General features: G+C 46.9%; 1 protein-coding gene across 1 annotated transcript; it reads right to left on the bottom strand.

The window, feature by feature from the left end:
- Positions 1–9,815: 9,815 nt before the first annotated feature.
- Sox2 (SRY-box transcription factor 2) lies at positions 9,816–11,284 on the bottom strand. The gene is given in 2 exon segments (XM_051157060.1): positions 9,816–10,648; positions 10,651–11,284. Coding segments are annotated over 2 exon segments (960 nt in total). The 5' UTR covers positions 11,248–11,284; the 3' UTR covers positions 9,816–10,285.
- Between the last annotated feature and the right edge of the window lie 12,362 nt (positions 11,285–23,646).

Raw genomic sequence — 23,646 nt, 5'->3', positions numbered from 1 at the left:
AGGGAAGAGGCGCCTTGAGTACCTGCGGGCTGAGCAAAGGGGCTGGGATGCAGGTGCATTCGAGGATGCTGCGCGTGGCGCGCGCGCGCGGGAGGCTCGCTGCCTTCCCCACAGCCCCAGCTGCAACCCGAAGCAGACGCCAGACGTGGGCAAGGCCTACAGCATCCCTTCCACCATCACCCACCCCCCCCTCCGTGAATCCTGCGTCTTCTCTACTCAAATCCCTCTCGCGCGCGCCCTCTGTTATTAGGTTTATAACTCTTTGCCCACTTAAATCTGTGCAGCCAACCAAGGAAATCTAAATAGCTTTGAGTTGCCCCTTGGGTACCGAATGGAGGCTTTAATAAGAAAGATTAATTGTGGGTGTGTACCGGCCGGAAGATACGTTAGCGCCTAAGCTGCAGGCACTGTGGATGAGGGAGTCGGAATGCCTCTTCCAGGCCTAGACTTTAAGTAGGCGCCATAGGCATACCCACTGTGAGGCCACTGGCAGTGGTTTCAGTAGCACTCTCAGACATTTCTTCCTGTGATTTGGTGTTTTAAAGAAATTGGCCTTTACTATGGATGCCTTTCAGAACCATCCGGCACACTCTGTCTTCTCTTATCTATGCAGAGGTGAGCAAGGGGGCCAGCCCGGTCCCACCGAAGTGTTTAAGTGAATCATAAACAGGCTTTACTGGGAAAGTGCCTTGGAAAGTTGATGTTTTTCTTGGCTAGAGGGACGTGTTTTAACTGTAAGTAAACAGGGACTAATTTTCCCCAGCACAAATGGCCCATCTATTAGCTGGGCCACCTTGGTGTCACCCTCCTATCACAGGCTAGGGTGGTGCTGAGGGAAGTGTCTTGCCTTCCCTTAAATGCTCAAATCCCAAACTAAAACCCGACCAAGCCGTGGGGGAAGGGCAGGGTATGTGAAGAAGGGCCAGGCTGCAAAGTCCCTGGAAGCCTCTCCCTCTTAAATAATTCCCTTTAAAACTTGCTGCACCCAGGCCTGAGCTTACATCAATGTGTCACAGAAACTCCTCTACCGCCTGCTCCTAGCCAGCAAGGGCAGCTAAAGGGTGGTCACATTTCTGTCCAGAGTTTTAAAACAGTTGCCGCCTTTCCTGACCCCCTTCTCTTCCTCCCCACCCCTCTCCCCAGTAAAACCAATTCAAAGGGGACAGGACCGAGCTCAGCAAGATTAACGCGCCTTCATTTGTAGGATTAGCCCTCTCATGCTGCATAATAAAATACTAGAGGTCCTTTTACGTTTAAACAAATACACGAAATTCATGCCTTCTCTCCTTTCCTGTTTGATCTCATAAGACTTGCAAGACCCAGGCTTGGAACCTAAGTAGTCTCAGAAAAACTTTTAACTTACAATTCTCAGATCCTAGCCCTTCTGGGCCTTGTGAGCATTGATACTTGGGAAAGAGCAGAGAGATCCGCTGACTTTTAATATCTACAGCAATAGATTTGAGTTTGGAACTCACGATTAAAAGTCTATTTGTTCCTCCCAGGGCTCATAGGTTTCAGTGCTGCCCATAGGAACCACAGAACGTTCATTAAAGGAACCTATGCAAAGGCCACTATGTATGGCCACTTTGTCGGTTCAGAACTATGGATGGGGGAAAGTATGTAAGTGTGAGCCGATGTCACGCTGGCCACCAGTGTGTGGTCTATTGTGGGAAATGCTGCTTTTTGACTGAACAGAGGGCCCCCTCCCCCTTCCCCAGCTCTACTGCACCTGCACTGGATGAGGGAGTCCCTGCCATTCAGCGCATCACAGATTGTTCAAACAGAAGACATCTCTGACAGCACTCAATTCATTACATTTCTTCCTGCTTTTCAAACCAACACACACACACACAAAATGAGTATTGCCAGCCAGTGACAGCCAAAAAAAAAAAAAAAAAAAACTTAAAATACTTTATATGCAGCTAATTTAGAAGCTCACACAACTAACTAATATGTTGTGTCCTTAACTTGGAAAGCTTAGCTTCCTGGGGCTGGGTGGCGGGGGATGGGAGCATTACCTGATTTTTTTTTTCCTCCTTATTGAAACTTACCTCCATAGTTTATATAGAGATAGTAAGTTTGTAGAACGACACTGCTTACAGGGCAGGGAGAACTTTCTATAGGAATCAAAGCAGAAGCATACAAGAGAGAATAGGTCCTAAATAATCTTAGCAGAAGGGCCCAGTTGATATATATTCATAATTTATGCTGGGGGGGGGAACCAGCTTGATAATAGAGGTAGGGTACCCAAGTACCAGGAGCAAGCTACTGGGGAGGGAAGAACGGAGCACTGAGGCCTGAAGTGTGAGCTAAACATTTAAGTCAATTTCCTGACAACCAAGCTTTACCTCCATCTGCTCAGGTTTATTTTGCCATCTTGGATTCCAGAATGTTTTTGCACCGGTTCACAAAGCTGATGAGAGGGTGTTTAGAAAGCTGCCGAGAGGGTGTTAGCCTAGTTTACCAGAAGTTGGAATAAACACGCTCCCACGGAAACTAGATTTTAAGGTACCTTCCCTGGAGGAGACAGGGAAGACAAACAAAAAGATAGGGGGCCTTGAGGAGACAGGCTTGCTTCAGCCCGACTGGACTGCTGTGTGTTATACAGTCACCAGGATTGGAGCTGTTGGCTGGTCCTTGCTGACTCATTATGTTGTGAGAGCCTGGGCCCATATCAGAATATAAAGTCCAATTTCCAGACCCTTTGCCTTGGAATGGATTTTTTTTTTTTTAATGGAACTGATTCAAGGGTTGAATAAATCCTGGACAATGCACCTTTGCCCATCTAAGACACACTGCAGCCACCAAATAGTTTCAATCTTTAACCTACTCAGGAAATGTCTATAACCACCGTTTGACTCTAACACACCACCAGTCTCATTTTGAGATGGGTCTAACGTAGCTTTGGCTTAAAGTTGTATGCATCTTCAGGAGTGGGAGGGATGGAGACCATGCAAATGTCAGGGCAGGGGGAAGGCAGGAGCAACTGTTCTAACCACTGTCACACCAGAGCCAGAAGACTTTACAAGTCCAGGCCTGAAACTGCAGCTGGGGCCCAGGAAGGCAAAAAGAAGACAAGCCATGGTGCATTTAGAAAGGCCTCTGGCCTGATTTGATAAGAAGCCTAAAGACAAAACAGAACACAGCGGACCAACTCATTCTGAGCTCGGAACAAACTCTGGTTACCCGATTACCCAACTTTGAAAGCACACATAGAGGAAGTGTCCTGTCGTAGATATCTGTGGGGTGTGCGTGAGCAGATCTGGGACTATTCTTAGGAGGCAACTAGGAAGGCCAGGGGCCTCCAAAACTGGACCTTTTGGTAGTGTGATGGAGGCCCACCTTAATAGCTTGGCTAGGAGCTCTATGGTGTTTCTTTTCCCACATAGGCCTCCTAGAGTGGCTGCAGACCATGACATCACAAGGTGGGGGGTAGGGGCATAGGCCTGCTCTGGTCTGACCACCAGTGGTAAAAATGCTAGGGGGAAAGTCAACTGCTCCTTATAACGGTCACCATTTTACTGTCCTCTGTGGTGGTGGAGCCAACTCCAGTTTCAGATGCCATTATCCTGCCATCACATGCAGTGATGGCAAAGTTTCAAAGTGACTTCCCAAGCTAACCCTAAGTGAGAAAGAGTGATAAAGAGGTGAGAAGAGTGACCTCCCAGCCCCCCCCCCCTCATGTCGCTGCCTAGGACAAGCAAAGATGGCCAGGCTCTTTATATTCAGCTTTGAGACTAACTTGGCACATGTTCTCCTTGTCTCTCTCTGTTAGGCTGAGAGGACATCGCTGGCTTGAATCAAACCAGGAGATGCAGGGGGTATGGGAGTGGTCTTACCCAGCCATCTCTGTTTTGCACCTGGGGAAGTGAAAGGTTGGCTCATTCTGCCCTGCACACCCCTTTCCCCCTACCCCCTCCAAAAGGCCCTCAAACCTGCCCACAGTTCTGCTAGTGCTCTGCTTCTGATTCTCAGTGAGAAGGACCCAGTAAGGCTTGGCCACAGGCAAAGAATTCGACGAGTGACATGTCAAGAAGAAAGGCCTGGGCCAACAACTTCTGATTGGGAGGGTCTGGAGCCTAGAAGCCATCTCTGAGGGCAGGAGGTTAACATACATAGGGGTCAAGCTCCCGCGCAGGAGGCAAAGGACTCTCTAACAGCGACGCAGTACCAGCAACTCGGCCAACTTTCAGTGTAGGGCTGAGGTAGGGCAGAGAGACTGGGAACCCCTCAGCATCTACCGGTAGAGTCTCTGGGGGAAGGGGGTCTGGCTGCGGTGACGTCAGGTCCTAGCCAGTCCAGCTCAGCCACTGGCTCGGCTTGCCGCGTCTCCAGGCCTTGGCCCTGCAGTTCCTTCCCTTCAGGCAGCCTGCAGGAGGCTGACGAAGAATCTGGGCCTAGCCAGGCAAAAGTGGTTCAAAGTGCCGAAACCTTTAGCCATCCGTGCCCACTTGACTCGCCAGAGACAAGCAGGTGGGCGGTCAGAAAACGAATGACCCCTCCGAGCTCTGAATCACCTGACTTGCCTGCCAACGAGAAAAACTACCTCTAGCCGGCACACTCGCCCAGAAGCAGCAAATAAATCTCTGCGTCCCTCAAATGAAAAAAAGATTACCGCTTGCTTTCAGAGAGGAACTGATACCAGAGTCCAGGAAGTCAGAACTATTGCCGTTCTACCAAAATATAAAATACAATTCATCCGGAACCGCACATAGAAAGAGGGCTCTGACTAGAGAAATCCCTGCTTACCTGCGTACTCCAGTCTCCCCAAGAGTAGTCTCTTTAGTCAAAACAAGAAAGTCGAGTAGTCCATTATATTTTAAAGGCCACAGAAGGAAAATATCCTCGCGGAGAATAACAATACTAGAGCTGGCCAGCATCCCTAGAAGAGAGGAGGTTCCCGGCTGGTCTCATGGACACGTTTCCGGGAAAGTTTTTAATAGAAAATAATTATGAAAGACGTCAAGTTAATCCTGCAGTTTGAGCCATTTTCCCTGTCTTTGGAAAACTGTTGAGCTTTTTTATTTTGAATTTCCAGAGGCGGTGTGCCTTTGGACATTCTCCAGACTCTCACAGGAAAGGTCAGAGTTTTCTCCCTTCTTTAAGGGACCCATCTCCTAGACAGGGTCCCTAGGGAGAGGCAGTCAGACATCTTTCAAGTCAGGTAAAAAAAAGAAAAAAAGAAAAAGAAAAAAAGGAGAAAAAAGAAAAAAAAAAAAAGAAATGAAGACTATGAAGTCAATCCCCAACCCCAGGCCCAGGTGGAGCCTGAAAAGAAGTCTTAGCTGCAAGAGCTAGGAAAAGCAACCGAAAACAAACAAAAACGAAGCAAAAGCAAAAACAAAACAAAAAAGCCCCACAGAGAAGCAAATTATTTTAAAGTAATGGGAGGGTGGGGGAGGGTATGGGGAAATGTGAACTCAAGTCTTGGCTGAGAGTTCTAGGCAAAAGAAACCTCAGAAAGAAGAATATGAGTGCCCATTTCCCCCAAAACTTTCAAAACCAAGAAATGGGGGGAGGGTGCAGAGAGAAAAGTGCTTCCAATTACAACATAAATCGATAGATAGATGATAGACAGACAGACAGATGATAGATATGCCAACTAGCAGGTGATCAGGCCACACAGTCAGACCTCAATCTCAGAGCAGTTAGCTATAAACTGTGAGCAGCTGAAAAGCAAAAACCCCGTGCACACAAAGGCACGGTTTAATTTCACTCTTGTAATGGTTCTAAAGGAAGACCCCATGGCAATGCTGTTTAGCAGTAGTCCTTGGCCCCCACCCCCACCCCCAGGCACTGAGCAGCTCCTTTTAATGTGAGAAAACTGGCAGCTCAAACGCAGTCAATGGAGCGCCTACAACAAAAGTTCTGAAAAGCTGAATGAATTGTGCTGTAATTACTACCCCCCCAGCTTATCTCTTATTCATTCAATTTATATTATTGTGAAGGAATCTTACTCTCAAAATCATTCGATTACCATTTTACCTAGGGTCATAGAGGAACCTGGGACATGGCAGGAGTGCACCCCCTCTTACAGTGTTCAAACCAATAGTAGGGGGCTCTACCTTGCACCCCAATTTACTCTGCCATTACTGGAACTCAGCACACTAAGCCTGGTATCTCCCATTTCAAACCTTTGCTTTTATTGCCAAATAGGAATATGTACTCTACCTAAGTTCAGAGCCTGGCAGGGGCTACACTATTTAGACAAGGCAGAGGTTATATGAAATACCATCCCGTTGTCCCCAGCCAGCCACATCACAAACTCTGAAAGATCTTGCCAGACATGAACATAAATTATGTTTTTCCCTTTAAACCAAAAAATAGTCCCTGAAATAGGGAAGGAGAGAGAGAGAGAGAGAGAGAGAGAGAGAGAGAGAGAGAGAGAGAGAGAGGAGAGAGGAATTTGGGCCAGAAAAATGTTTCATGAAAAAAAAAAGTGAGTGTTGGCGTGCCAGGGCTCCACACACACCTTTCCATTTCAGATGCTTCTGATGGACAGTCTCGGGAGATCTTCCTACTGCAAGAATGTGTCGCTTTTCAGAACTAAGTGCAGCGATTACATCCAAATCTACCAGCAGTCTAAATAATTAATTGAAGCATTGCTCTTTGACCTTGAAAAGTCCAGTAGGGACACATTTATAGTAATAATACCTCCGAATGAGCCCTTGTCAAATATTCATTTAGTGGTTAATGTGAGCCCCTTTCCCCTGGGAGGCTCTGTGATTCCAGCTTGCTGGTATTGGCAGAGGGACCTTGTTAATCTACTTCCCGCTCAGCAAAATATTTTAGCACTCTAAGATATGGAGGGGATGGGTGTGGAAGAAAAAAAATGTAGAAAGAACAGATCATATGCTCCTCCTGCTACCCATTTCTAGTCTAGTGTGGAAAGTCAATGCATCATTTAAATTCACCTTCTTGACAGAAAATTAAGTCTCATTGACCAGAATAATATTCCTGGGGAAGAAGTTACACCCAATAACAGGAGAAAGCCACCTCTGGGTAGAATTATGACTTTATCCCTCTTAAAAATAATTCTTTAAAATTATTTCCTCATCGGTAGTAGCCTAAGTATGCATTTAAACCTCCTGAGAACGGTTTTACTTAATGGATAATGAAACGAACGTCCTTTCCATTGAGTTTATCAAAAGCGTCTATATTTGCAAACAAAATACTTTGGCCTCTACTTTTAAACTATTTGTTTTGGAGATATGGTGGGATAAGAGGGAGAATGGGGCTTCTTTTTTGCTGAGGGATATTCACTTAAAGAGTTTAACTCTAAAAATGTGCCTCTGTCTTGCAAAATATTTGAACCTGAGCATCTCCCTACAATGTTTGGTTTGGGTCAGATTCACTGAGCCTTTTTGTTTCTTTAAATTGGGAGGGTGAGTCAGGTTAATTATTTGTAAACTTTATATATACCCCTAAGATATATTTATTTTCAAATATATAATTCTATACTGTCCATTGGTTTGAATTCCGGGAATATTCTCCCCCCCCCCCCACTCGTCGTTTGGTTCTTTATTCAAAGTTTCTTTCATTCCTCTGTGTGAGCAAGAACTGTCGAATGTGCTCATTACCACGTGAATAATCCTATATGCATCACAATGGCTGGCCGGGCCTGGGGAAATTCTTTTAGAGTCTCTGCATTAATTAGAGAGGAAAATGCCTAGCTGGGATTGGGAACTGAATAAATGCCCCTTCCTAGTACAACAGTACCTCTTAAAAACGAAAATAAAGAAGTAAATAACCTACTGTACACCTGAAATGAAGCATTCGAGATGAACTATAAACACAGAAAAACGAGACCTTCATAATCCTCGATGGAACATTAGCAGCTCCTCAAGAAGGAATTACTTTCTTACAAAAGAGGCGACATAGGCCTAGAGGCCGGTACCCTGCTTGAAAGGCACAAAGCGCCACGAGATCCTAACTTCTGCAGAGGTGCAGCGAGCAGACGGACGCTCTAGAAACAGAGACGCAATGTAGAACTCATAAGGACGCCAGATTCCGTTCCTTGGTGCCTTTGGAGAGAAGATGAGCGAAGCTAGGAGGAAAACAAAACAAAACAAAACAAAAACTCCCAACCAAACCAACAAACGAAAAAACCCAGCCAGCGGCCTTGGCTGCACCAAGATCACGGCGGCTCCTCTAACTTTTCCGTTGCGGACTAGGACAGGCCCAGCCTGTCTTTACTTTTCCTGGGCAAAAGAAAACAGCAAATCCAATCTCGTTTCCCCACCTTCTCTCCTCCCCTTCTCTCTACTACTGTAGTAAAACAGTTAACAGATCAAAAGCACAATCATGTCCAAATGTGATCAGGGCGCACAAGGCGGAATATCTACCTCGGAGTGGAGAGCTTTCTTCTGTAATGTCTGTTGCCTGGCTTCTCTTTTGCGTGTAACCAGCTGCAGAGATTATCCGATTTGGGACTACAGGCTTGGACCCGCGCTGCCAAATTAAGAAGTGAAATCCGGGGTGGGGTGGGGATGGGGGGGGGGGGGAGTGAGAAAGGGGAGGGGATAAATAAATAAATAAAAAGTCCAGGATAAGGGAATTTTGCAAGCCGGGCTTCGCTTTCCCCTCATCTCAAACAGGAAAACACATAAGAGAAATTTTATGAAGTCAGGAAACAAAGAGAAAACCACTTGTTTCCTCAAATATCAGGGCTACAGTCACCCAAGCGCCTACCCGGCAGAACACTCAGCGTGTCTACTTTGCAATTATTCCGATACAAGAAGCATCATTTTCCCCTATAAACCACATTTCAAAGGGCTATTGTGTTGTGAAGAAAATGAAAACAAACCCAGCCAACCTGGTTCTGATCTGGCTCAATACTCCATCTGCTAAGCTACACGAAAAAATTTCAGAATTGACTCGTTCTGGCAACAAGTGCTACAAGCTAGTTAAAGCCCACATCACGCTTATTCACGCTGCTCAGGGAAGGGGGCGGAGGGGGGGGGATAGACCCACAATATATGCCTCTAGTTTCTATTCTAGAAAATGACAGCGCATTTCAGTTGCCCGTTATTAATCATCCAGCCATCTCGTTTCCTTCTGCAGTTAATGCTAAAAGACACTGCTGGTAATATCAAGACATTGGTGGCTGAACAAGGTATCTAATTCCCCAAGAAGTTATGTATATAAGCTTTGCTAGCCAAAGGAAATGAAGACTCAGGCATAATCTCAGTGTCCATATTTCAAAAATTTATTTATCTCAAACTGTGCATAATGGAGTAAAAACTTAAGTTGAAAATGTAGCTGTTATAAGGATGGTATTAGTTCAAATATATACATGGATTCTCGGCAGCCTGCTTCCAATACAGAGCCGAATCTTTTAAAATACAACTACGGAAAATAAAAGGGGAAAAACCTTAAAATATCACAATTTACAGAAATATTACAAACCATATGAAAATATTTCAAACACAGTAATTCCATATCTTTTATCTGAACAAAATGGAAAGGTGGAATTGAACAAAAGCTATTATAAATTACCAACGATATCAACCTGCATGGACATTTTTTTTTTTTTTGCCTTTAACAGTAAGTTAAAAATTTAGTACAATCTAGAACGTTTGCCCTTTTAAACAGGACCACAAAAATGGTCTTGCCAGTACTTGCCCTCATGCTTTCCTTTTGTACAATTGTAAAACTAGAATGTCCAAATCCAAATAAATTTCTTCCTTGTTTGTAACGGTCCTAAATTTAAGCTGCAGAATCAAAACCCAGCAAGAACCCTTTCCTCGAAAAATATTGGCAAATTCTCAGCTTATAAACAATGGACATTTGATTGCCATGTTTATCTCGATAAATACTGTACAAAAGTTGCTTGCAAATATTAACTTTTTTTTTCATCGCCCGGAGTCTAGCTCTAAATATTACTGGTAAAGACTTTTGCGAACTCCCTGCGAAGCGCCTAAGGTACCACTAGAACTTAAAAAAAAAAAAAAAAAAGTTTTGCGTAGTTTTTTCCTCCAGATCTATACATGGTCGGATTCCCCGCCCTCCCCGCCGCCCTCAGTTTTCTCTGTACAAAAATAGTCCCCCCAAAAAGAAGTCCCAAGATCTCTCATAAAAGTTTTCTAGTCGGCATCACGGTTTTTGCTTTAATTTGGATGGGATTGGTGATAATTTTCCGCAGCTGTCATTTTGCTGCGGGTTATTAGATTGTTTTTTCCATTTGAGCAAATCAGATTTTTCTTACTCTCCTCTTTTGCACCCCTCCCAATTCCCTTGTTTCTTTTTGAAAATCTCTCCCCTTCTCCAGTTCGAGGTCCGGCCCTCACATATGCGACAGGGGCAGTGTGCCGTTAATGGCCGTGCCGGGCACCGGGCCGCTCTGGTAGTGCTGGGCCATGTGCAGTCTACTGGGCGCAGCGGGCTCCGGCACCTCGGCGCCGGGGAGGTACATGCTGATCATGTCCCGGAGGTCCCCGGCCTGGCAGGGCGCCCTGGAATGGGAGGAAGAGGTAACCACGGGGGGGCTGGAGCTGGCCTCGGACTTGACCACAGAGCCCATGGAGCCCAGCGCCATACCGGGGGTACCCTGCTGCGAGTAGGACATGCTGTAGGTGGGCGAGCCGTTCATGTAGGTCTGCGAGCTGGTCATGGAGTTGTACTGCAGGGCGCTGACGTCGTAGCGGTGTGCATCGGCTGCATCTGCGCCGCGCCGTGGGCGTTGAGGCCCGGGTGCTGCGGGTAGCCCAGCTGCTCCTGCATCATGCTGTAGCTGCCGTTGCTCCAGCCATTCATGTGCGCGTAGCTGTCCATGCGCTGGTTCACGCCCGCACCCAGGCCGGCGCCCACCCCAACCCCGCTCGCCATGCTGTTCCCGCCGGGGGCCAGCAGCCCTCCGGGAAGCGTGTACTTATCCTTCTTCATGAGCGTCTTGGTTTTCCGCCGCGGCCGGTATTTATAATCCGGGTGCTCCTTCATGTGCAGAGCGCGCAGCCGTTTGGCCTCGTCGATGAACGGCCGCTTCTCGGTCTCCGACAAAAGTTTCCACTCGGCGCCGAGGCGCTTGCTGATCTCCGAGTTGTGCATCTTGGGGTTCTCCTGGGCCATTTTACGCCGCTGCCCCCGGGACCACACCATGAAGGCGTTCATGGGCCTCTTGACGCGGTCCGGGCTGTTCTTCTGGTTGCCGCCGGTCGCCGCCGCCGTGGGGTTGCCTCCTCCTCCGCCGCCTCCCGAAGCTTGCTGCGGGCCCGGCGGCTTCAGCTCCGTCTCCATCATGTTATACATGCGGGCGCTGGGCGCGGGCGCGGCCCGCCGGCGGCCGCCGACCCTCGGCCCGGCCGGGACTGCGGGGGCAGCGCGCGGGGGCCGGGCTGCAGGGGCCGCGGGCGGGGGCGTCGGCGTGCACGGCCCTGCGCGGAGATCTGGCGGAGAATAGTTGGGGGGAAGCGGAGCTCGAGGCGGGCGAAGTGCAATTGGGATGAAAAAACAGGCGCTCTCCTCCTCGGGCCGCCGCGATTGTTGTGATTAGTTTTTGGAAAGGCTTAAGCCTCGGGCTCCAAACTTCTCTCCTTTCTTTCTCTCTCCTCTTCTTTCTCCCAGCCCTAGTCTTAAAGAGGCAGCAAAGTACTTTTCCCTTTTTGCAAACACTCTCTTCTCTGCCTTGACAACTCCTGATACTTTTTTGAACAAGTTAATAGACAACCATCCATGTGATGGGGGCTGTCAGGGAATAAATGGGTTTCCGGCGGCCAATCAGCGAGCGCCGGCTCCTGCGCCCGAGCCCAGCCTCGCCAGAGGGTTTTGCATGAAAGGAGGCGGGGCCTGCCGCGCCGCCGAGCCGAGCCCGGCAGAGCGCAGTGCCCCTAGCCGCGCGGGGGAGGCGGGCCCGCAGCCTGCAGCCGGCCGCGGGGGAACCTTTGTATCTCCCCCCCCCCCCTTTCTCAGCAACAGGTCACGGCGCACGCCTGTTCGAAGGAAGTGGGTAAACAGCACCAAGACAACAGCTCCTTTCCCCCTTGCTACGGAATACTGGCTCTGTCTTGGGTACAGAGGCTGGATAGGGCGCGGGAAGCTGGGGCCAGTGTGGGGCAAGGCCCATGGGTGGTTCAGGGCGACCGTCCAACTAGTATTTCAGGAAGCTGGCAGGGCCGGAGGTGGTGTGCCATTGTTCCCCCGCTCATCCACGGCACGGCTCTCTGTCCCAACCCCTCTTCATACTTTGGTGCCAACACCCGCTCACCCCCTCTTCTCAGAGTACCGACAAGAAGTTAGACTAAAGCCTCGGGCCCTCAGCGCCCTCCTGGCTCCCACGTCATTTGCTGGGTTCCCAAACACGAGTCTTCTGCCCGTGTGGCCAACTGCAGAGCAGAACTAGGGGCAGGCCTTGTTCACAGCCTTCTCCTAGCCAGACTCAGGTGTGGCTCAAGGAACCACAGCACGTGTGCTCAGCCCTAACTCCCTCCTCCACCAATCTGTCCCATCCAAAGTGTACAAAAGCAAAACTTGAACCGCCTTCCCCCCCCCCCCCCCCGTCCCCACCCAAGAAGATTTCAGTGGCAATTTCAGATGAGAGCCCGAGGATGAAAGAAAGAAGCTTCCAGAGTACAGGCGATGGGGGAGGGTCACGCAACTTCCTGGCGTCCCACCGCGAGGCACGGAGGTGGCATTTGGGCAGCGCTCACAAACTCCCTCCCACGCAACGTTCCCAGGATGGGAGCAGCGCTGCCGGCATTGCCCCTGCTGACTGGCACGGTGGTAGCCGCGAAAGCCGGTCCCAGTCGGTCTGGGGCCGAGAGGCTCTGGGGCCTGGAAGACACGCGGGGTGGGGGGTGGGGGGTGGGGGGTGGGGGTTCAGAGATACAGGTGCAGGCTGGGTGCACAGGGGAGAAAGCCCGCGGAACCCGGGGAGCCCGGACCCAGCAAGCCCAGGCTACGGGAAGATGGGCTGGGGGCGGGGATAGGGGCTCAAGAATCTAGCCCGCCCAGGACCCGAGAGGGTAATTTTAGCCGATCTCCCATTGTCCAGACGTAAAGATTTCAATCGGCAGGCGCTCAAAAAAGCCCAGAGCCACAGCACCACGTCCGTTACAAATAGGTAGTTTTGTTTCTCTTGTTGTCGGTACACGGAGTCAAACAAAGCCCCGTCTAAGTTTCCTTCTATTCTCTTGTTGGAACCTTTGTGGCTAAAATGCACTTGGGTACAAAAGGGGGGAAAGAGAAGGAAAAGGGTCCCGTTGCCACTTTTTTTTTTTTTTTTTTTTAAATAAAGAGCTTAAACCATCAGGGTTACTTATTTTCTTTTTTCTGCAATACTCTCTCAGCCCCTCCTCCCCTCATCAACCCCAACTCGGCCTAAAGAAAACGTTTCAGAAGGGTATCTGCCGGCCACGCTTCGCTCGTTGTCCTTAGAAACTGCCCTGTTTATTCTTCCCTCTCAGGCCACCATCGCTTTCCTCCCACCCTCACGTCTCCAACTCCTACCCTCCTAAGCGTGGCTGCTATTGTCACACTCAAGCCCACCTTACACGCAGAAAAGTTGTACAGAATTTTTGCAAACTTGAAAGAATTGCTACTCTACCCCAACCTCTCCCTAGCCCAGGTTCTCAAGTTTTGGTTGCTTTAAGCTCTTGGGAATCCGGAAAGGACTTATAGAAACGCGTAAATATTTGGGACTCTTCAAATTAAAGCATTGTTTTCAGCTTAATCGGGGTGTACTATTACGCTCTACACGAATCTCTGGAGACTAGAGCAAAGGTTGAGCTGGGGAACGCGGCCACCGACTTTTCAGCGCGCTTAGTTTCTGGGATGTGGTTGCTGCGCCCCCTGCTGGTGGATTCGCTTTTCCAAGACTATGCTTTTACCTTTAAAAGAAGGTGTGTAGAAATAATTAAAGTTAAAAAAAAAAAAAAACCGAGGAGGATGGAAGATCAAACTAATTACACATAATCTAAACAAAAGAAAAGTTAACATATCATATAAGCCGTGGGACCAAACCATAAGAATCAAATTTAATTTGCTTAACTTAGAAATGTACATAGAACCGCCAGATAAGCAGGAGGTTAAACCAGGGGAAAATAGGTATAAATTATGAGATTCAACATATGAATGAATTATGATTGTCCGCGCGTCACGGAGGGCAGGCCGAGCATTCACTTTATGATTGTGTATGTATCGGTGCTTAATAGTATTATTCTGAAAACTTAAAAAAAGCTTATGGATAATTAAGTTTGAAGAAAAAAACCCTAAGGATTTGATGTGGACAACCGTGGCGTATATTTATTAAGATAAATACTGATAATGGATGATGATAAAGGAACACCTTTTAAAATCTTGATGTCTTTCTTTCAAGGCTAGTAGGGAGAAACAAGACTTTTTCTTCCCCTATTGGAATAGCCTGTAATTCTCAGATGCATGTGTTTAGACCTGAACTCTATAATAACGTACTTAAAGAGGGTAAGGGGCCTGGCTAGGTCTTTTGTTAATTGCTTTATCATATGAATAAACTATGGGAGTACATTACAATCGTGTTATCATTTGTAGCATTTATTTGCAGCTTTATTTTAATTAAGCCTACTGTACTTATCGGCGGCAATAAACTAACTGTGGCTGGTGTTTATGCATAATAATGTGCAATGAAAATAAGATTAAAGAAGACGGTGATAGCAAAAGCCATTCTCATTAGAATATTTTTAGAACATATTTTTTAAAAAAATGAGACCATTGGCCACCCGACTTCAATCCAGCACCATCATAGTGCCCTAAGTATAATAATGACTGTAACAGCCCCAGCCCACGACAGAGGCAAGCCTCTTCTGGGTTATAATACCTGACTACAGTACCACCAACAATACACTATTGACTAGCAGACAATCAGAAAAAGACTTGGAAAGGGCTGCTTCATCCTCTGAGAATTTAAAATGTTGCCACTGGCACAGTTTATGAAAATGGAAAGTGCTTCGTCCAAAGAGAATGTAACACTTCCCTTCATGGGCAGCAAAAAGCTATACACTTTTAGGCCAGCATTAGTGATTAGCATATTCCTGGAGTAATCAGATTTTATTTCTCTGCTATGGGCCCTAGCCCATAGCCTTAACTGCTAAGTATAACCCAATTTTATTAAAAAAAAAAAAAAAAACTTTTTACATCAGTTCTTCTCTCCTAAATGCAACCCTATCCCTCTTCAAGCATTATATCTGAAGCCAACTGACAATTTTGTGGAGGTGTGGACTGTAGACTTATTTTTTTCTTCTTAGTGGCAAATAGAGGTTTAAGTTGCAGTAATTAGCGAGAACTAGCCAAGCATCTTACTATTATGATGCTTGTTAAAAACGCTGCGCCCCTGCATCTGCATTTGAGTGGGTTCCCCTCCTCTCCTAATCTCCTTATGGAAATGAAGGCGAACGGCAGGGGACCTGCAGAGTCTCGGAGAATGCCCTTGTTAACTGGAATTTCTCAGCATTGCTAATTAGCAGAGTTTGACGACCACCAGTATTGGGGGGAAGCTCTGTTTAACCACTCGCCAACCATTCCGAGGAAGAGCAGACTAATTTTATTTTGTAATTAAAATCTGAAAAGGGCCCTATTTGACAGTTAGGGCTATGAGAGTTTTATCTCCCCGAGAAATAATTACTGCCTTGATAACTCAATTTTCTGAAAAATGTCAACTGCGGGCTCCAAAAGTTTTAATTTCATTACATAAGGAAAAGAAGCAAGAAAAATAGGAGAAAATGTACAGGAAGACTTTCTAATTCTGGAACAGGTTAAATATATTAGGAGCCAGCTCTAACCAAATGAAGTGCCCTCATCCTCTTTCTTCGTTTTGTTGTTTGTGTTCCTCCTTCCTCTAAAATGCTAACTTTCTAACAGTCTCTTCGGAACACGGCCGTAGCAGGGATCCTTCTGCAGGGAGGGGAACGGCATTGGAGCCTGGTATTCAAGAGGCAAACGAAGCCAAAAAGTGAAGTACAGAAGCTATAGAAAAGTTTGTGATTTAAAAAAAAAAAAAAAAAAAAAAGCCAGCGATTCGGAGAGTATTGCACCCAAGACTCAGGGAAAGGCTGATGGATCTGAGGAGGTGCGATTCTATTTGTGTATCTCCAGATACTTCAGGAAAGCGGAATTATAGAGTTAGGGCACTGGACCGTGCTGCTTCTTAAAATGCTTCCTTCTGTCCTCTAAGTCCCAAGCATGCCCAGTCACTCCCTGTGGCAGGTGGGGCTACCACTGAGCTCCCAGAAGGGCCCTGAGCTTTAAGATGTGGGAAACACGGATGAACGAAGGTAAAGAAATGCATGTACAAGATTTATTTTCCAAATTAAAAAACAAACAAACAAACCAAGTATATAAAATCATATGCTTTCTAAAAATAATCAAGAAACAAGAAATATGCTAGAAAAGTTCGGGTATGGAAAGTTAGGGTAAGGATTAGAAAATAAATCTCATCTTTGTGACTTTCCTTTCCTCTGTCCTATGGAGTTTCCTTCCCTGGAAAGCCTGTAGAGATAACTTAATTTTCATAGTATGACTTTGAGGAAACTGGTTCTTCTTTCATTTGTGCCTTACCCATCCCAGTTTCTTTCTGTGTCTAATGTTAACTTTAGGAAGTGTGAAAGATTTTTGACAGGGACCATAGCCCACCTTTCAGCCAGGGCATCTATCCCTCTCTATTACCATATGGATACAAGGGAGACTGGTCATTTTAAATTGCTTAGTCATATTTTTTTTTTGGTGTGTGTGTCTCTCCAAGACCTTGCCTTTAATTTTCAGAAGTGGTATTATACAAAACAAATGGACAAGGGGCTGTCGAAGTCCAGACCCAGTTTTACCAGATAATTTCACTCAAGAGCTGCAAGGGCCCTTGGAACCCGAGGAACGCAGGGTTCTGCTCCCTCCATTCAGTCTAATGCTCACTGATGAAGTAAATACATTTTTTAAAAGTTTGGAAATTAGAAACTTAATAAATTTCCCTCTTGCTTTAAACTATATTATATTCCCCTACCACCCCAAATAACATTTTTTTTTTTCCTTCTGGGCTGCATCTGAAACCATACAACTTACAGTGTTTCATATATTTCTGCATCTTTCAGCTATTCCAGACAATTATTTGCTGGGCAAAAGGTTCACGCCTCACTATTTTTCATTTCCATTTCTTGAATTATGGACTGTGAGGTTCTGTTTTCCATCACTGCTGTCCCTGTCCAGGGGAAATGTTTACTCACCAAGTGATCCAATTGTTCTAACACGGAAATTCCCCTGTTCAAGACAAACTGAGGGTGTGAAGAAACAGCCACTGTTGCTCTAAAAATCTGGATGTGTGTGTGTGTGTGTGTGTGTGTGTGTGTGTGTGTATCACCATAGTTCTAACACTCCAGAGAGACTTTAGTCCCTTTGCACCCCCAAATCAATGCTCTGAGGTGCATACACCTGTTTGACAGCCAAACTATTTTTGGGCAATTCATCCTTCCAAAAGCATATGTCCTCCTTTGTCCAGCAGCCATGACTGTTTCCCTAATTTAAAGAAAAGATAGATGGTCATTTAGAATTTTCTAGCTGCCATTATTTCAGTTAGTTGTGACATCTGTCAGGAAAAAAGAAACAAAAACAAACAAAACAAAAACAAAACAGACCAAGCCTTTCTTGAGGGTTTTCTGACCTATATTAAGTGACGGCGATGCAGACTGGTGACATGTGATTTGCTGCAGCCAAGTCCAAGTGGCTGGAAATATTAGCCTGGCGCTTAGCTTTCTTTCCTTGGTGACCTCATATAACTTTCTGCTCAGTGTCAATCACAAGCTTCCTTTCCGGAAGCTCAACCCGAACAGAAAGCGAGGGTCTTAGGCGCCCCCAACAGCAAGCTGACAGAAGGGGAAAGGGGATATCTGCATCATTGTAAAGGAAGGGATTGCTTTCCCAGGAAAAGGAGGAAAGCCTTCCACCTGTAACAGGCCAAGAAGTTAAAGCAAACCGGTGTGGTGAAAGTCACCCACAGTCACACCACCAGACGTAAAAGAAGCCATGGCTACTTCTGGAAGGTTTGCCTGTGGCTCATCCTAACTCGCTGTGACTCAGTGGGCTCCCATCCTGGGCGGGCTGGCATCCTCTAGGCCTTCTGTTGACACCAGGAGGCCACTTCCAAAAGCCCTTCTAACCTCAAAAGCAATGTCTAAGAAGTCAGCCTTCCTCGAGGTCCACTTCTTGTCCTCAGCATCCCTCCTAACTCAGGCTCAGATGGAGCCAGGCTTCCAACATCATCCCGGCAGAATTCTCAGATCGCTGGCCTGACAATCTTTAAAGGGTTCTTCTGAGCTGGGGCTCTGACTTTTATCTCCCCTCCCACCCCTTCTTGGCTTTTTGTTGGCGGCCCCCACTCCTTCTCCCTCCCCTCCTTAATTTGGAGATCACTGACACGCTATGCCATAATGAGTCCTTCAGAAACTGTTATGATCTACGGTGACAGTCTCCACATCTCATTCACAGATTATTGACAAGCGCCATGGGCTCAATGGTGTCAAGTCGTACTTGTGGAATCTGCGCCCTTCAGCAGCCCACGGAGCTGCTGGGCCCTGGTTCTGGAGCCACAGCCTGGCAGTTTATTGAGAGATGTAGCTCTGCTCTATCTGTAGCGATGCTCCTTTCAGCCTGGCCCGGTTTTCTCCCTGGCTCTTTGTCTGGGACTTGAACCTTAGGAACTGAAGGTTTTCCAGCGTTTAAAAAAACAAAACAAAACAAAACAAAAAAACCTAAACAAGAAGAGTAAACTTAACACGCGAAAGCGCATCCTCGAACCTGGCTCTTATTAATGAGCCTTGCCCCGTCCCATCTCCAAATAACCTGCCCAACTCCAAACCACACACCCTGCTTCTCAGCGTTTAAAGCTTGGGATCAGGGGGGAGAGAAAGGAAGGAAGGATTGAGGACTTGGCCTGGACTCAGTGGGACCTAAACTAAGTTGGCCCACCCGGCTGGCTGCCTCACAAGATCTCCAAAGACTCACTACTTTACAAAGCAGGGCGCCCCGCCAACCCGCCCGGGCTCAAGCCTGGATGAGGCGACTACAGACCCAAAGCTACTGCCACGCCCCTAAAGGGTACAGAGCGGCTGGGGAGAACCGGCCGGATGCCAGCCCCGGGAAGCTCTGCCTTCTCGGAGGACTCATCCCCTGTTTGGCGGCCTTCCTAGTCCCCAAAGGTTGGAGGGGCCGCTCCCTTGTTGGCAGTCCGGCGGCGTGGGACTGGGGCAGGGGCTGGGCCACCTGCCGCTGTAGAATCACAATGCAATCGAGTATGGGTGGAGCGCTCAGGCCTGGCTCATTCACAGGCTCACCGGGCGGTGCGCTCTCCTCCCACCTTGTGAAGTTCCAGACTCGCAGGCTGCAACGCCTGCCCCTGCTGACCTATGCCTAGGTCTTCTGTCCGCACTCTGGAGAGAGAAGGCTCGACAACTGCCAATTCTTCCACACTCTCCAATGGCGGTTGTCTACCCCTTTCGCAGTTAGCTTCCGAGGCAGGGCCTGTCTTGCCTGCTTGACTCTTCTGTTCCTCCCGGCAGGATGACCGCAGCGCTGGGACCCAGGGCGCCCAACAAGCGTTCCCGAGTCTCGTCGGTGCGCGTGGAGTCACATGGCTAGTCCTAGGTTGGGATTTTCCTAGCTAGTCAGGCCTAGCCTCTTCGTAGAGAAAAGGATGGAGATGCCGAGGCAGCGGCTCCTGCTTGCCTGTCATTTCCACAGACTGCCGGGGTAGATTTCTCAAAAGCTGGGTTTTTTCTTTTTTGTTTTGTTTTGTGTGTGTGTGTGTGTGTGTGTGTGTTTTGTTTGTTTTTTTAAACCCACCTCCTCCGAGATCTTATGCTGGGATCAGATGAGAGGGCATGTCATTGCGCTGAGCAATTCCTTTAAAAACCATCTCGGATCTGCTAATCTGTGAGAGGAATAAACATCCTCCACACCAGATTTGCAGACGTACGGCCGTTAAATGTGCAAGCAGCCTTTCCGTTAGGAAACACTGAGCCCTCCCCTTGCGTTAAAAGTTAAAACGGCAAACATGCCCCCGAGGTATAAAATGGTCATTTTGTTCATGTAGCACTTGATGGCGTCTTTCTTTCTTTTGAAAACTAAACAAACCAATACTTTCCGCATTGTTGTGAATCTAGAGGTTAGGTTCTTTTTGCAGCCCGTCTTTCTAAATTAATCATAAGGCGACTTTCCCCTCCCTCCCTGACAAGAGTTACAGCTCTTTCTTACCCAGACAGGTTTGGAAGTATTAAAAACAAAAAACAAAAACTGTTTGCAGGATAACTTGGATTCCTGACCAATCACAGACTAACCTCCTCTGAAATTCTACATTGATAGCAAAGTCGAAAAGACACCTGTTTGGTAGACAATAGCTGGGATTTAACAGATTGCCAGAAAGGAAACGTTTGATTAAGAGTGGTTTGAGGGGAAGTACATGCTTGAAGGAGAGACTGTACTTTTAATTACATTCTGGAATTAATAATCAAATATAAACGAGTTACTTCATTCATTAAAGAGCCCAGCACTTTATACTTGGAAACCTCGTATCTGAAACCCGGCTGGCATTAAAGCGAAGCACTACTGTTCGCTTTAGTGTTATTTTATGAAAAGCAGACAAGCGGGGAAAGGATTTTTCATTCTGTTTCTTTGTGGTACCACCGCATATCCTCTAAAAGACCCCAAACCAAATCAGGATTTGGGGGGGAATTGAGGTGTTAGGAGGAATGACTTTTTTTTTAAAGAAATGGAATTGAAAATAATATCTCTTTAGTTTTTTGTTGAGTTATAGTTATCTTTTAAGGAAACAAAAGCTTGTTTCCGTACCTCACTTCCTTTTTTGAGGGCAATAAAGAGTTTTCTCTAACCCCAGGGCACCGGCTGAAGCGAGTTCCGGAGGGCATTGTGCATCTCCCACTGCGTCCAACAGGGGGCGCTGGCACCAGACCGCCGAGTCCCTTCTCTTCTGAGCTGCTCCCGGCCCGACCGCGACAGCCGCTGGCGGGGTCGAGCGTAGAGCTTTCGTCTTTGCGGATAAAAAGAGATTAAAGGCTAAATTCTTTGTGTGTGTGTGTGTGTGTGTGTGTGTGTGTGTGTGTGTGTGTGTGTGTGGTGTAGTGTAGAGAGGGTATCAGTTTTAACGCACTACGAAAATGAAGAGCTTATAAAGAAACTCGAATGAGTTGTAAAATTCTAAGGTTTCTGAGCCAATACGCAGCTACAGTGTGTGTGTGTAAATTATTTAATTAAAAATATATTGTCACACAACTCTTTAGAAGTACTTTAAAAGCTGAAACTTATTCTTCTGGTTGGCCTGTTAACCCTGCTACAAGTTTCAAATACTTTTAGCTGTGTCGAAGGCCCTTCTGTTAATTTGAAGGGGAAAAAAGGAGACCCAAATATTTAAATTCCCCGCTAAACAGTTACTGGTCTGTTTCCTTCCCCTACTTCCTTTAAATGGGGGCAGTTATGTGACAGACAGATTTTACCCTGTCGGTTCTTCAAAGCCAGGTATAAATGGCAAAAAGCAAATTTAGTATGAAAAACTTGCTCTTGGACCACAGAACCAATATAATACAAGAAGAAATCTAGATAAAATTGTAACCCACCCGCCTCCACCCCAACTTAAAAAAAAAAACAAAACAAAACTACCCTTCACCTGTATTTAAATAGCATGTCTTTAATTACAGCGGCGGGGGTTGCCTGAGGCTGGAATGAAATTAGCAGTCATTACGGTGCTTTAACTCCGTGGTGCTTTGATCAGCACTAGATTAGTTTCCCAGTTCTAACAAAGGCTCTACAGCAAGCAGTGGGCTGTAAATAAGACCGCGCGACCTGCCCTCAACACCTTTTCTCTTGTCAATCATAGCTCTATCATTCAGCCCAAGATTAACCTTTATCTACCAAAATTTTAAATTAAAAAAAAAAAAAAAGAAAGAAAAAGAAAGAAGAGAAAAAAAAAAAAAAAAAAAAAAAAGAAGGAGGAGGAGGAAGAAGGAAAAAGAGGTGTAAGTAAAGTCCCCTGGCCACCGCTCGCCCGGGTGACAGAGGTCCTCAGGCGCCTCCTTGAATAGCGATGATGGGCGGCTGTCAGGATGCAGGATCCGCAGACTGGCCTCCCCAACCACACTTCTCAGAAGAAGCGGCCTCCCCCACCCCACCCCCCACCCGCACCCCCGCACCCGCCCCTCACTGCTCATCCCCACAGGGCCTCCCTCCACGAATCAAACAGCCATCTCTCCTCTCCTCGAGGTTGGAGGGAAAGCGCGTGTCAAAATTACGTGTACTAAGTTTCTGTGCTGAGAAAAATACCTATCTCTTCTACTAAGTGCACAGAAAAGCAAAGCAACGCAAAACAAAACAAAACAAACAAACAAACAACAACAACAACAACAACAACAACAACAAACCAACCCGTCGCCGCAGCGACAAAACCCTGAGCTTGGGTTGGCGAAGGCAACTTTGTTCAATTTGTCATTAGAGGGCGCCAGAGAGCAGCCCACCACCCCAACCAGCTTTCCTCAGCCCTCCTAGCTCTCAACTTCGTCAGCCTCTGTCATTCCCTCTCAGGTAATACTTCTTGATGATCCTGCCCCCTTGCGTTTCTATCTCCCTCTATTCCAGATGCATAAAGAATGAGAGTTCGCCATGTCCCCTGCCTCGCTTTTTTTTTTTTTTTTAAATGCAAGCTCTCTTTTACTCCAATTACAGCCCCACTCCCACCCCCAGTCCCAACGGCGACTGAAGTGAGCCCCTCTGCGTCTGTACCTTTCATCCCAAGTCACAGCGGTCTGCACAAGGTTCTTAGTAGGATAGCAATACCAGAAATTAAGCGGGTTAAAGACGGAATCCCGAAAATGTTCATTATTGGATTTATCTGTGGGACTCACGGATCTGTTTCTTAGTTTTCACATAAAAAGAAATACACACACCCCTTTCAAGCCACCTTGATTACGTTCAGACCTAAAACCAAGTGCTCAGAAGAGAATAAAATGTCACTTCAATTCTGCATTTGTTAAAGAGATCTTAATTAGCATTTAATTCCCAAACTTAACACCTTCAGACTTAAATCGGCCTGTGTTAAATGGCTGCCACACAGGGTGGGTATCCAGATCTCTTAAAGGTCACACACACACACACACACACACACACACACACACACACACACGGGGGGTATGGAGGGAGGGAGGGAGGGAGAGAGAGAGAGAGAGAGAGAGAGCACAAAAAAGAGGCGGAATGAGAGGGGAAGAGTGTGAGTGAGTGAGTGAGTGTGTGTTGGGGGGTGGGGAGAAGGAACTAGCCTTGAATGTCAAAGTTGGGTTGCAAGCTACTTACGTGTCCATACCAGATTAGGGTGTTGTCTTGTGGCCGTTTGATTGGCAGGTAAAAAAGCACTGATCTTGAGGGCTCCCGGGGCCTCTTGCAGCCCGAGCTGATCACTCCTCACCGGACAGAACGAGTTGAAGGAGCTTGTACTTTCCCTCTTCTTCCTCCATCTAAGGCACGGAGAATCCATTTCGGCTTTTCTTCGACCAGTCTCCTCCAGGAGCCTCCTGCCTTACCCGCACCGCCTTACACCAGCCTTCAAGACCTAGCCTAGCTTTGCCTCTGCAATCCCCTGCAACAAGAAAAATCGTTTATGGCTTAAAACCCCAAATGGCTGATTTTTTAAAAGAG

This window comes from Acomys russatus, chromosome 15 (genome assembly GCF_903995435.1).
Source record: "Acomys russatus chromosome 15, mAcoRus1.1, whole genome shotgun sequence".
NCBI lineage: Eukaryota > Metazoa > Chordata > Mammalia > Rodentia > Muridae > Acomys > Acomys russatus.
This window is presented reverse-complemented; position numbering and strand designations above follow the sequence as displayed.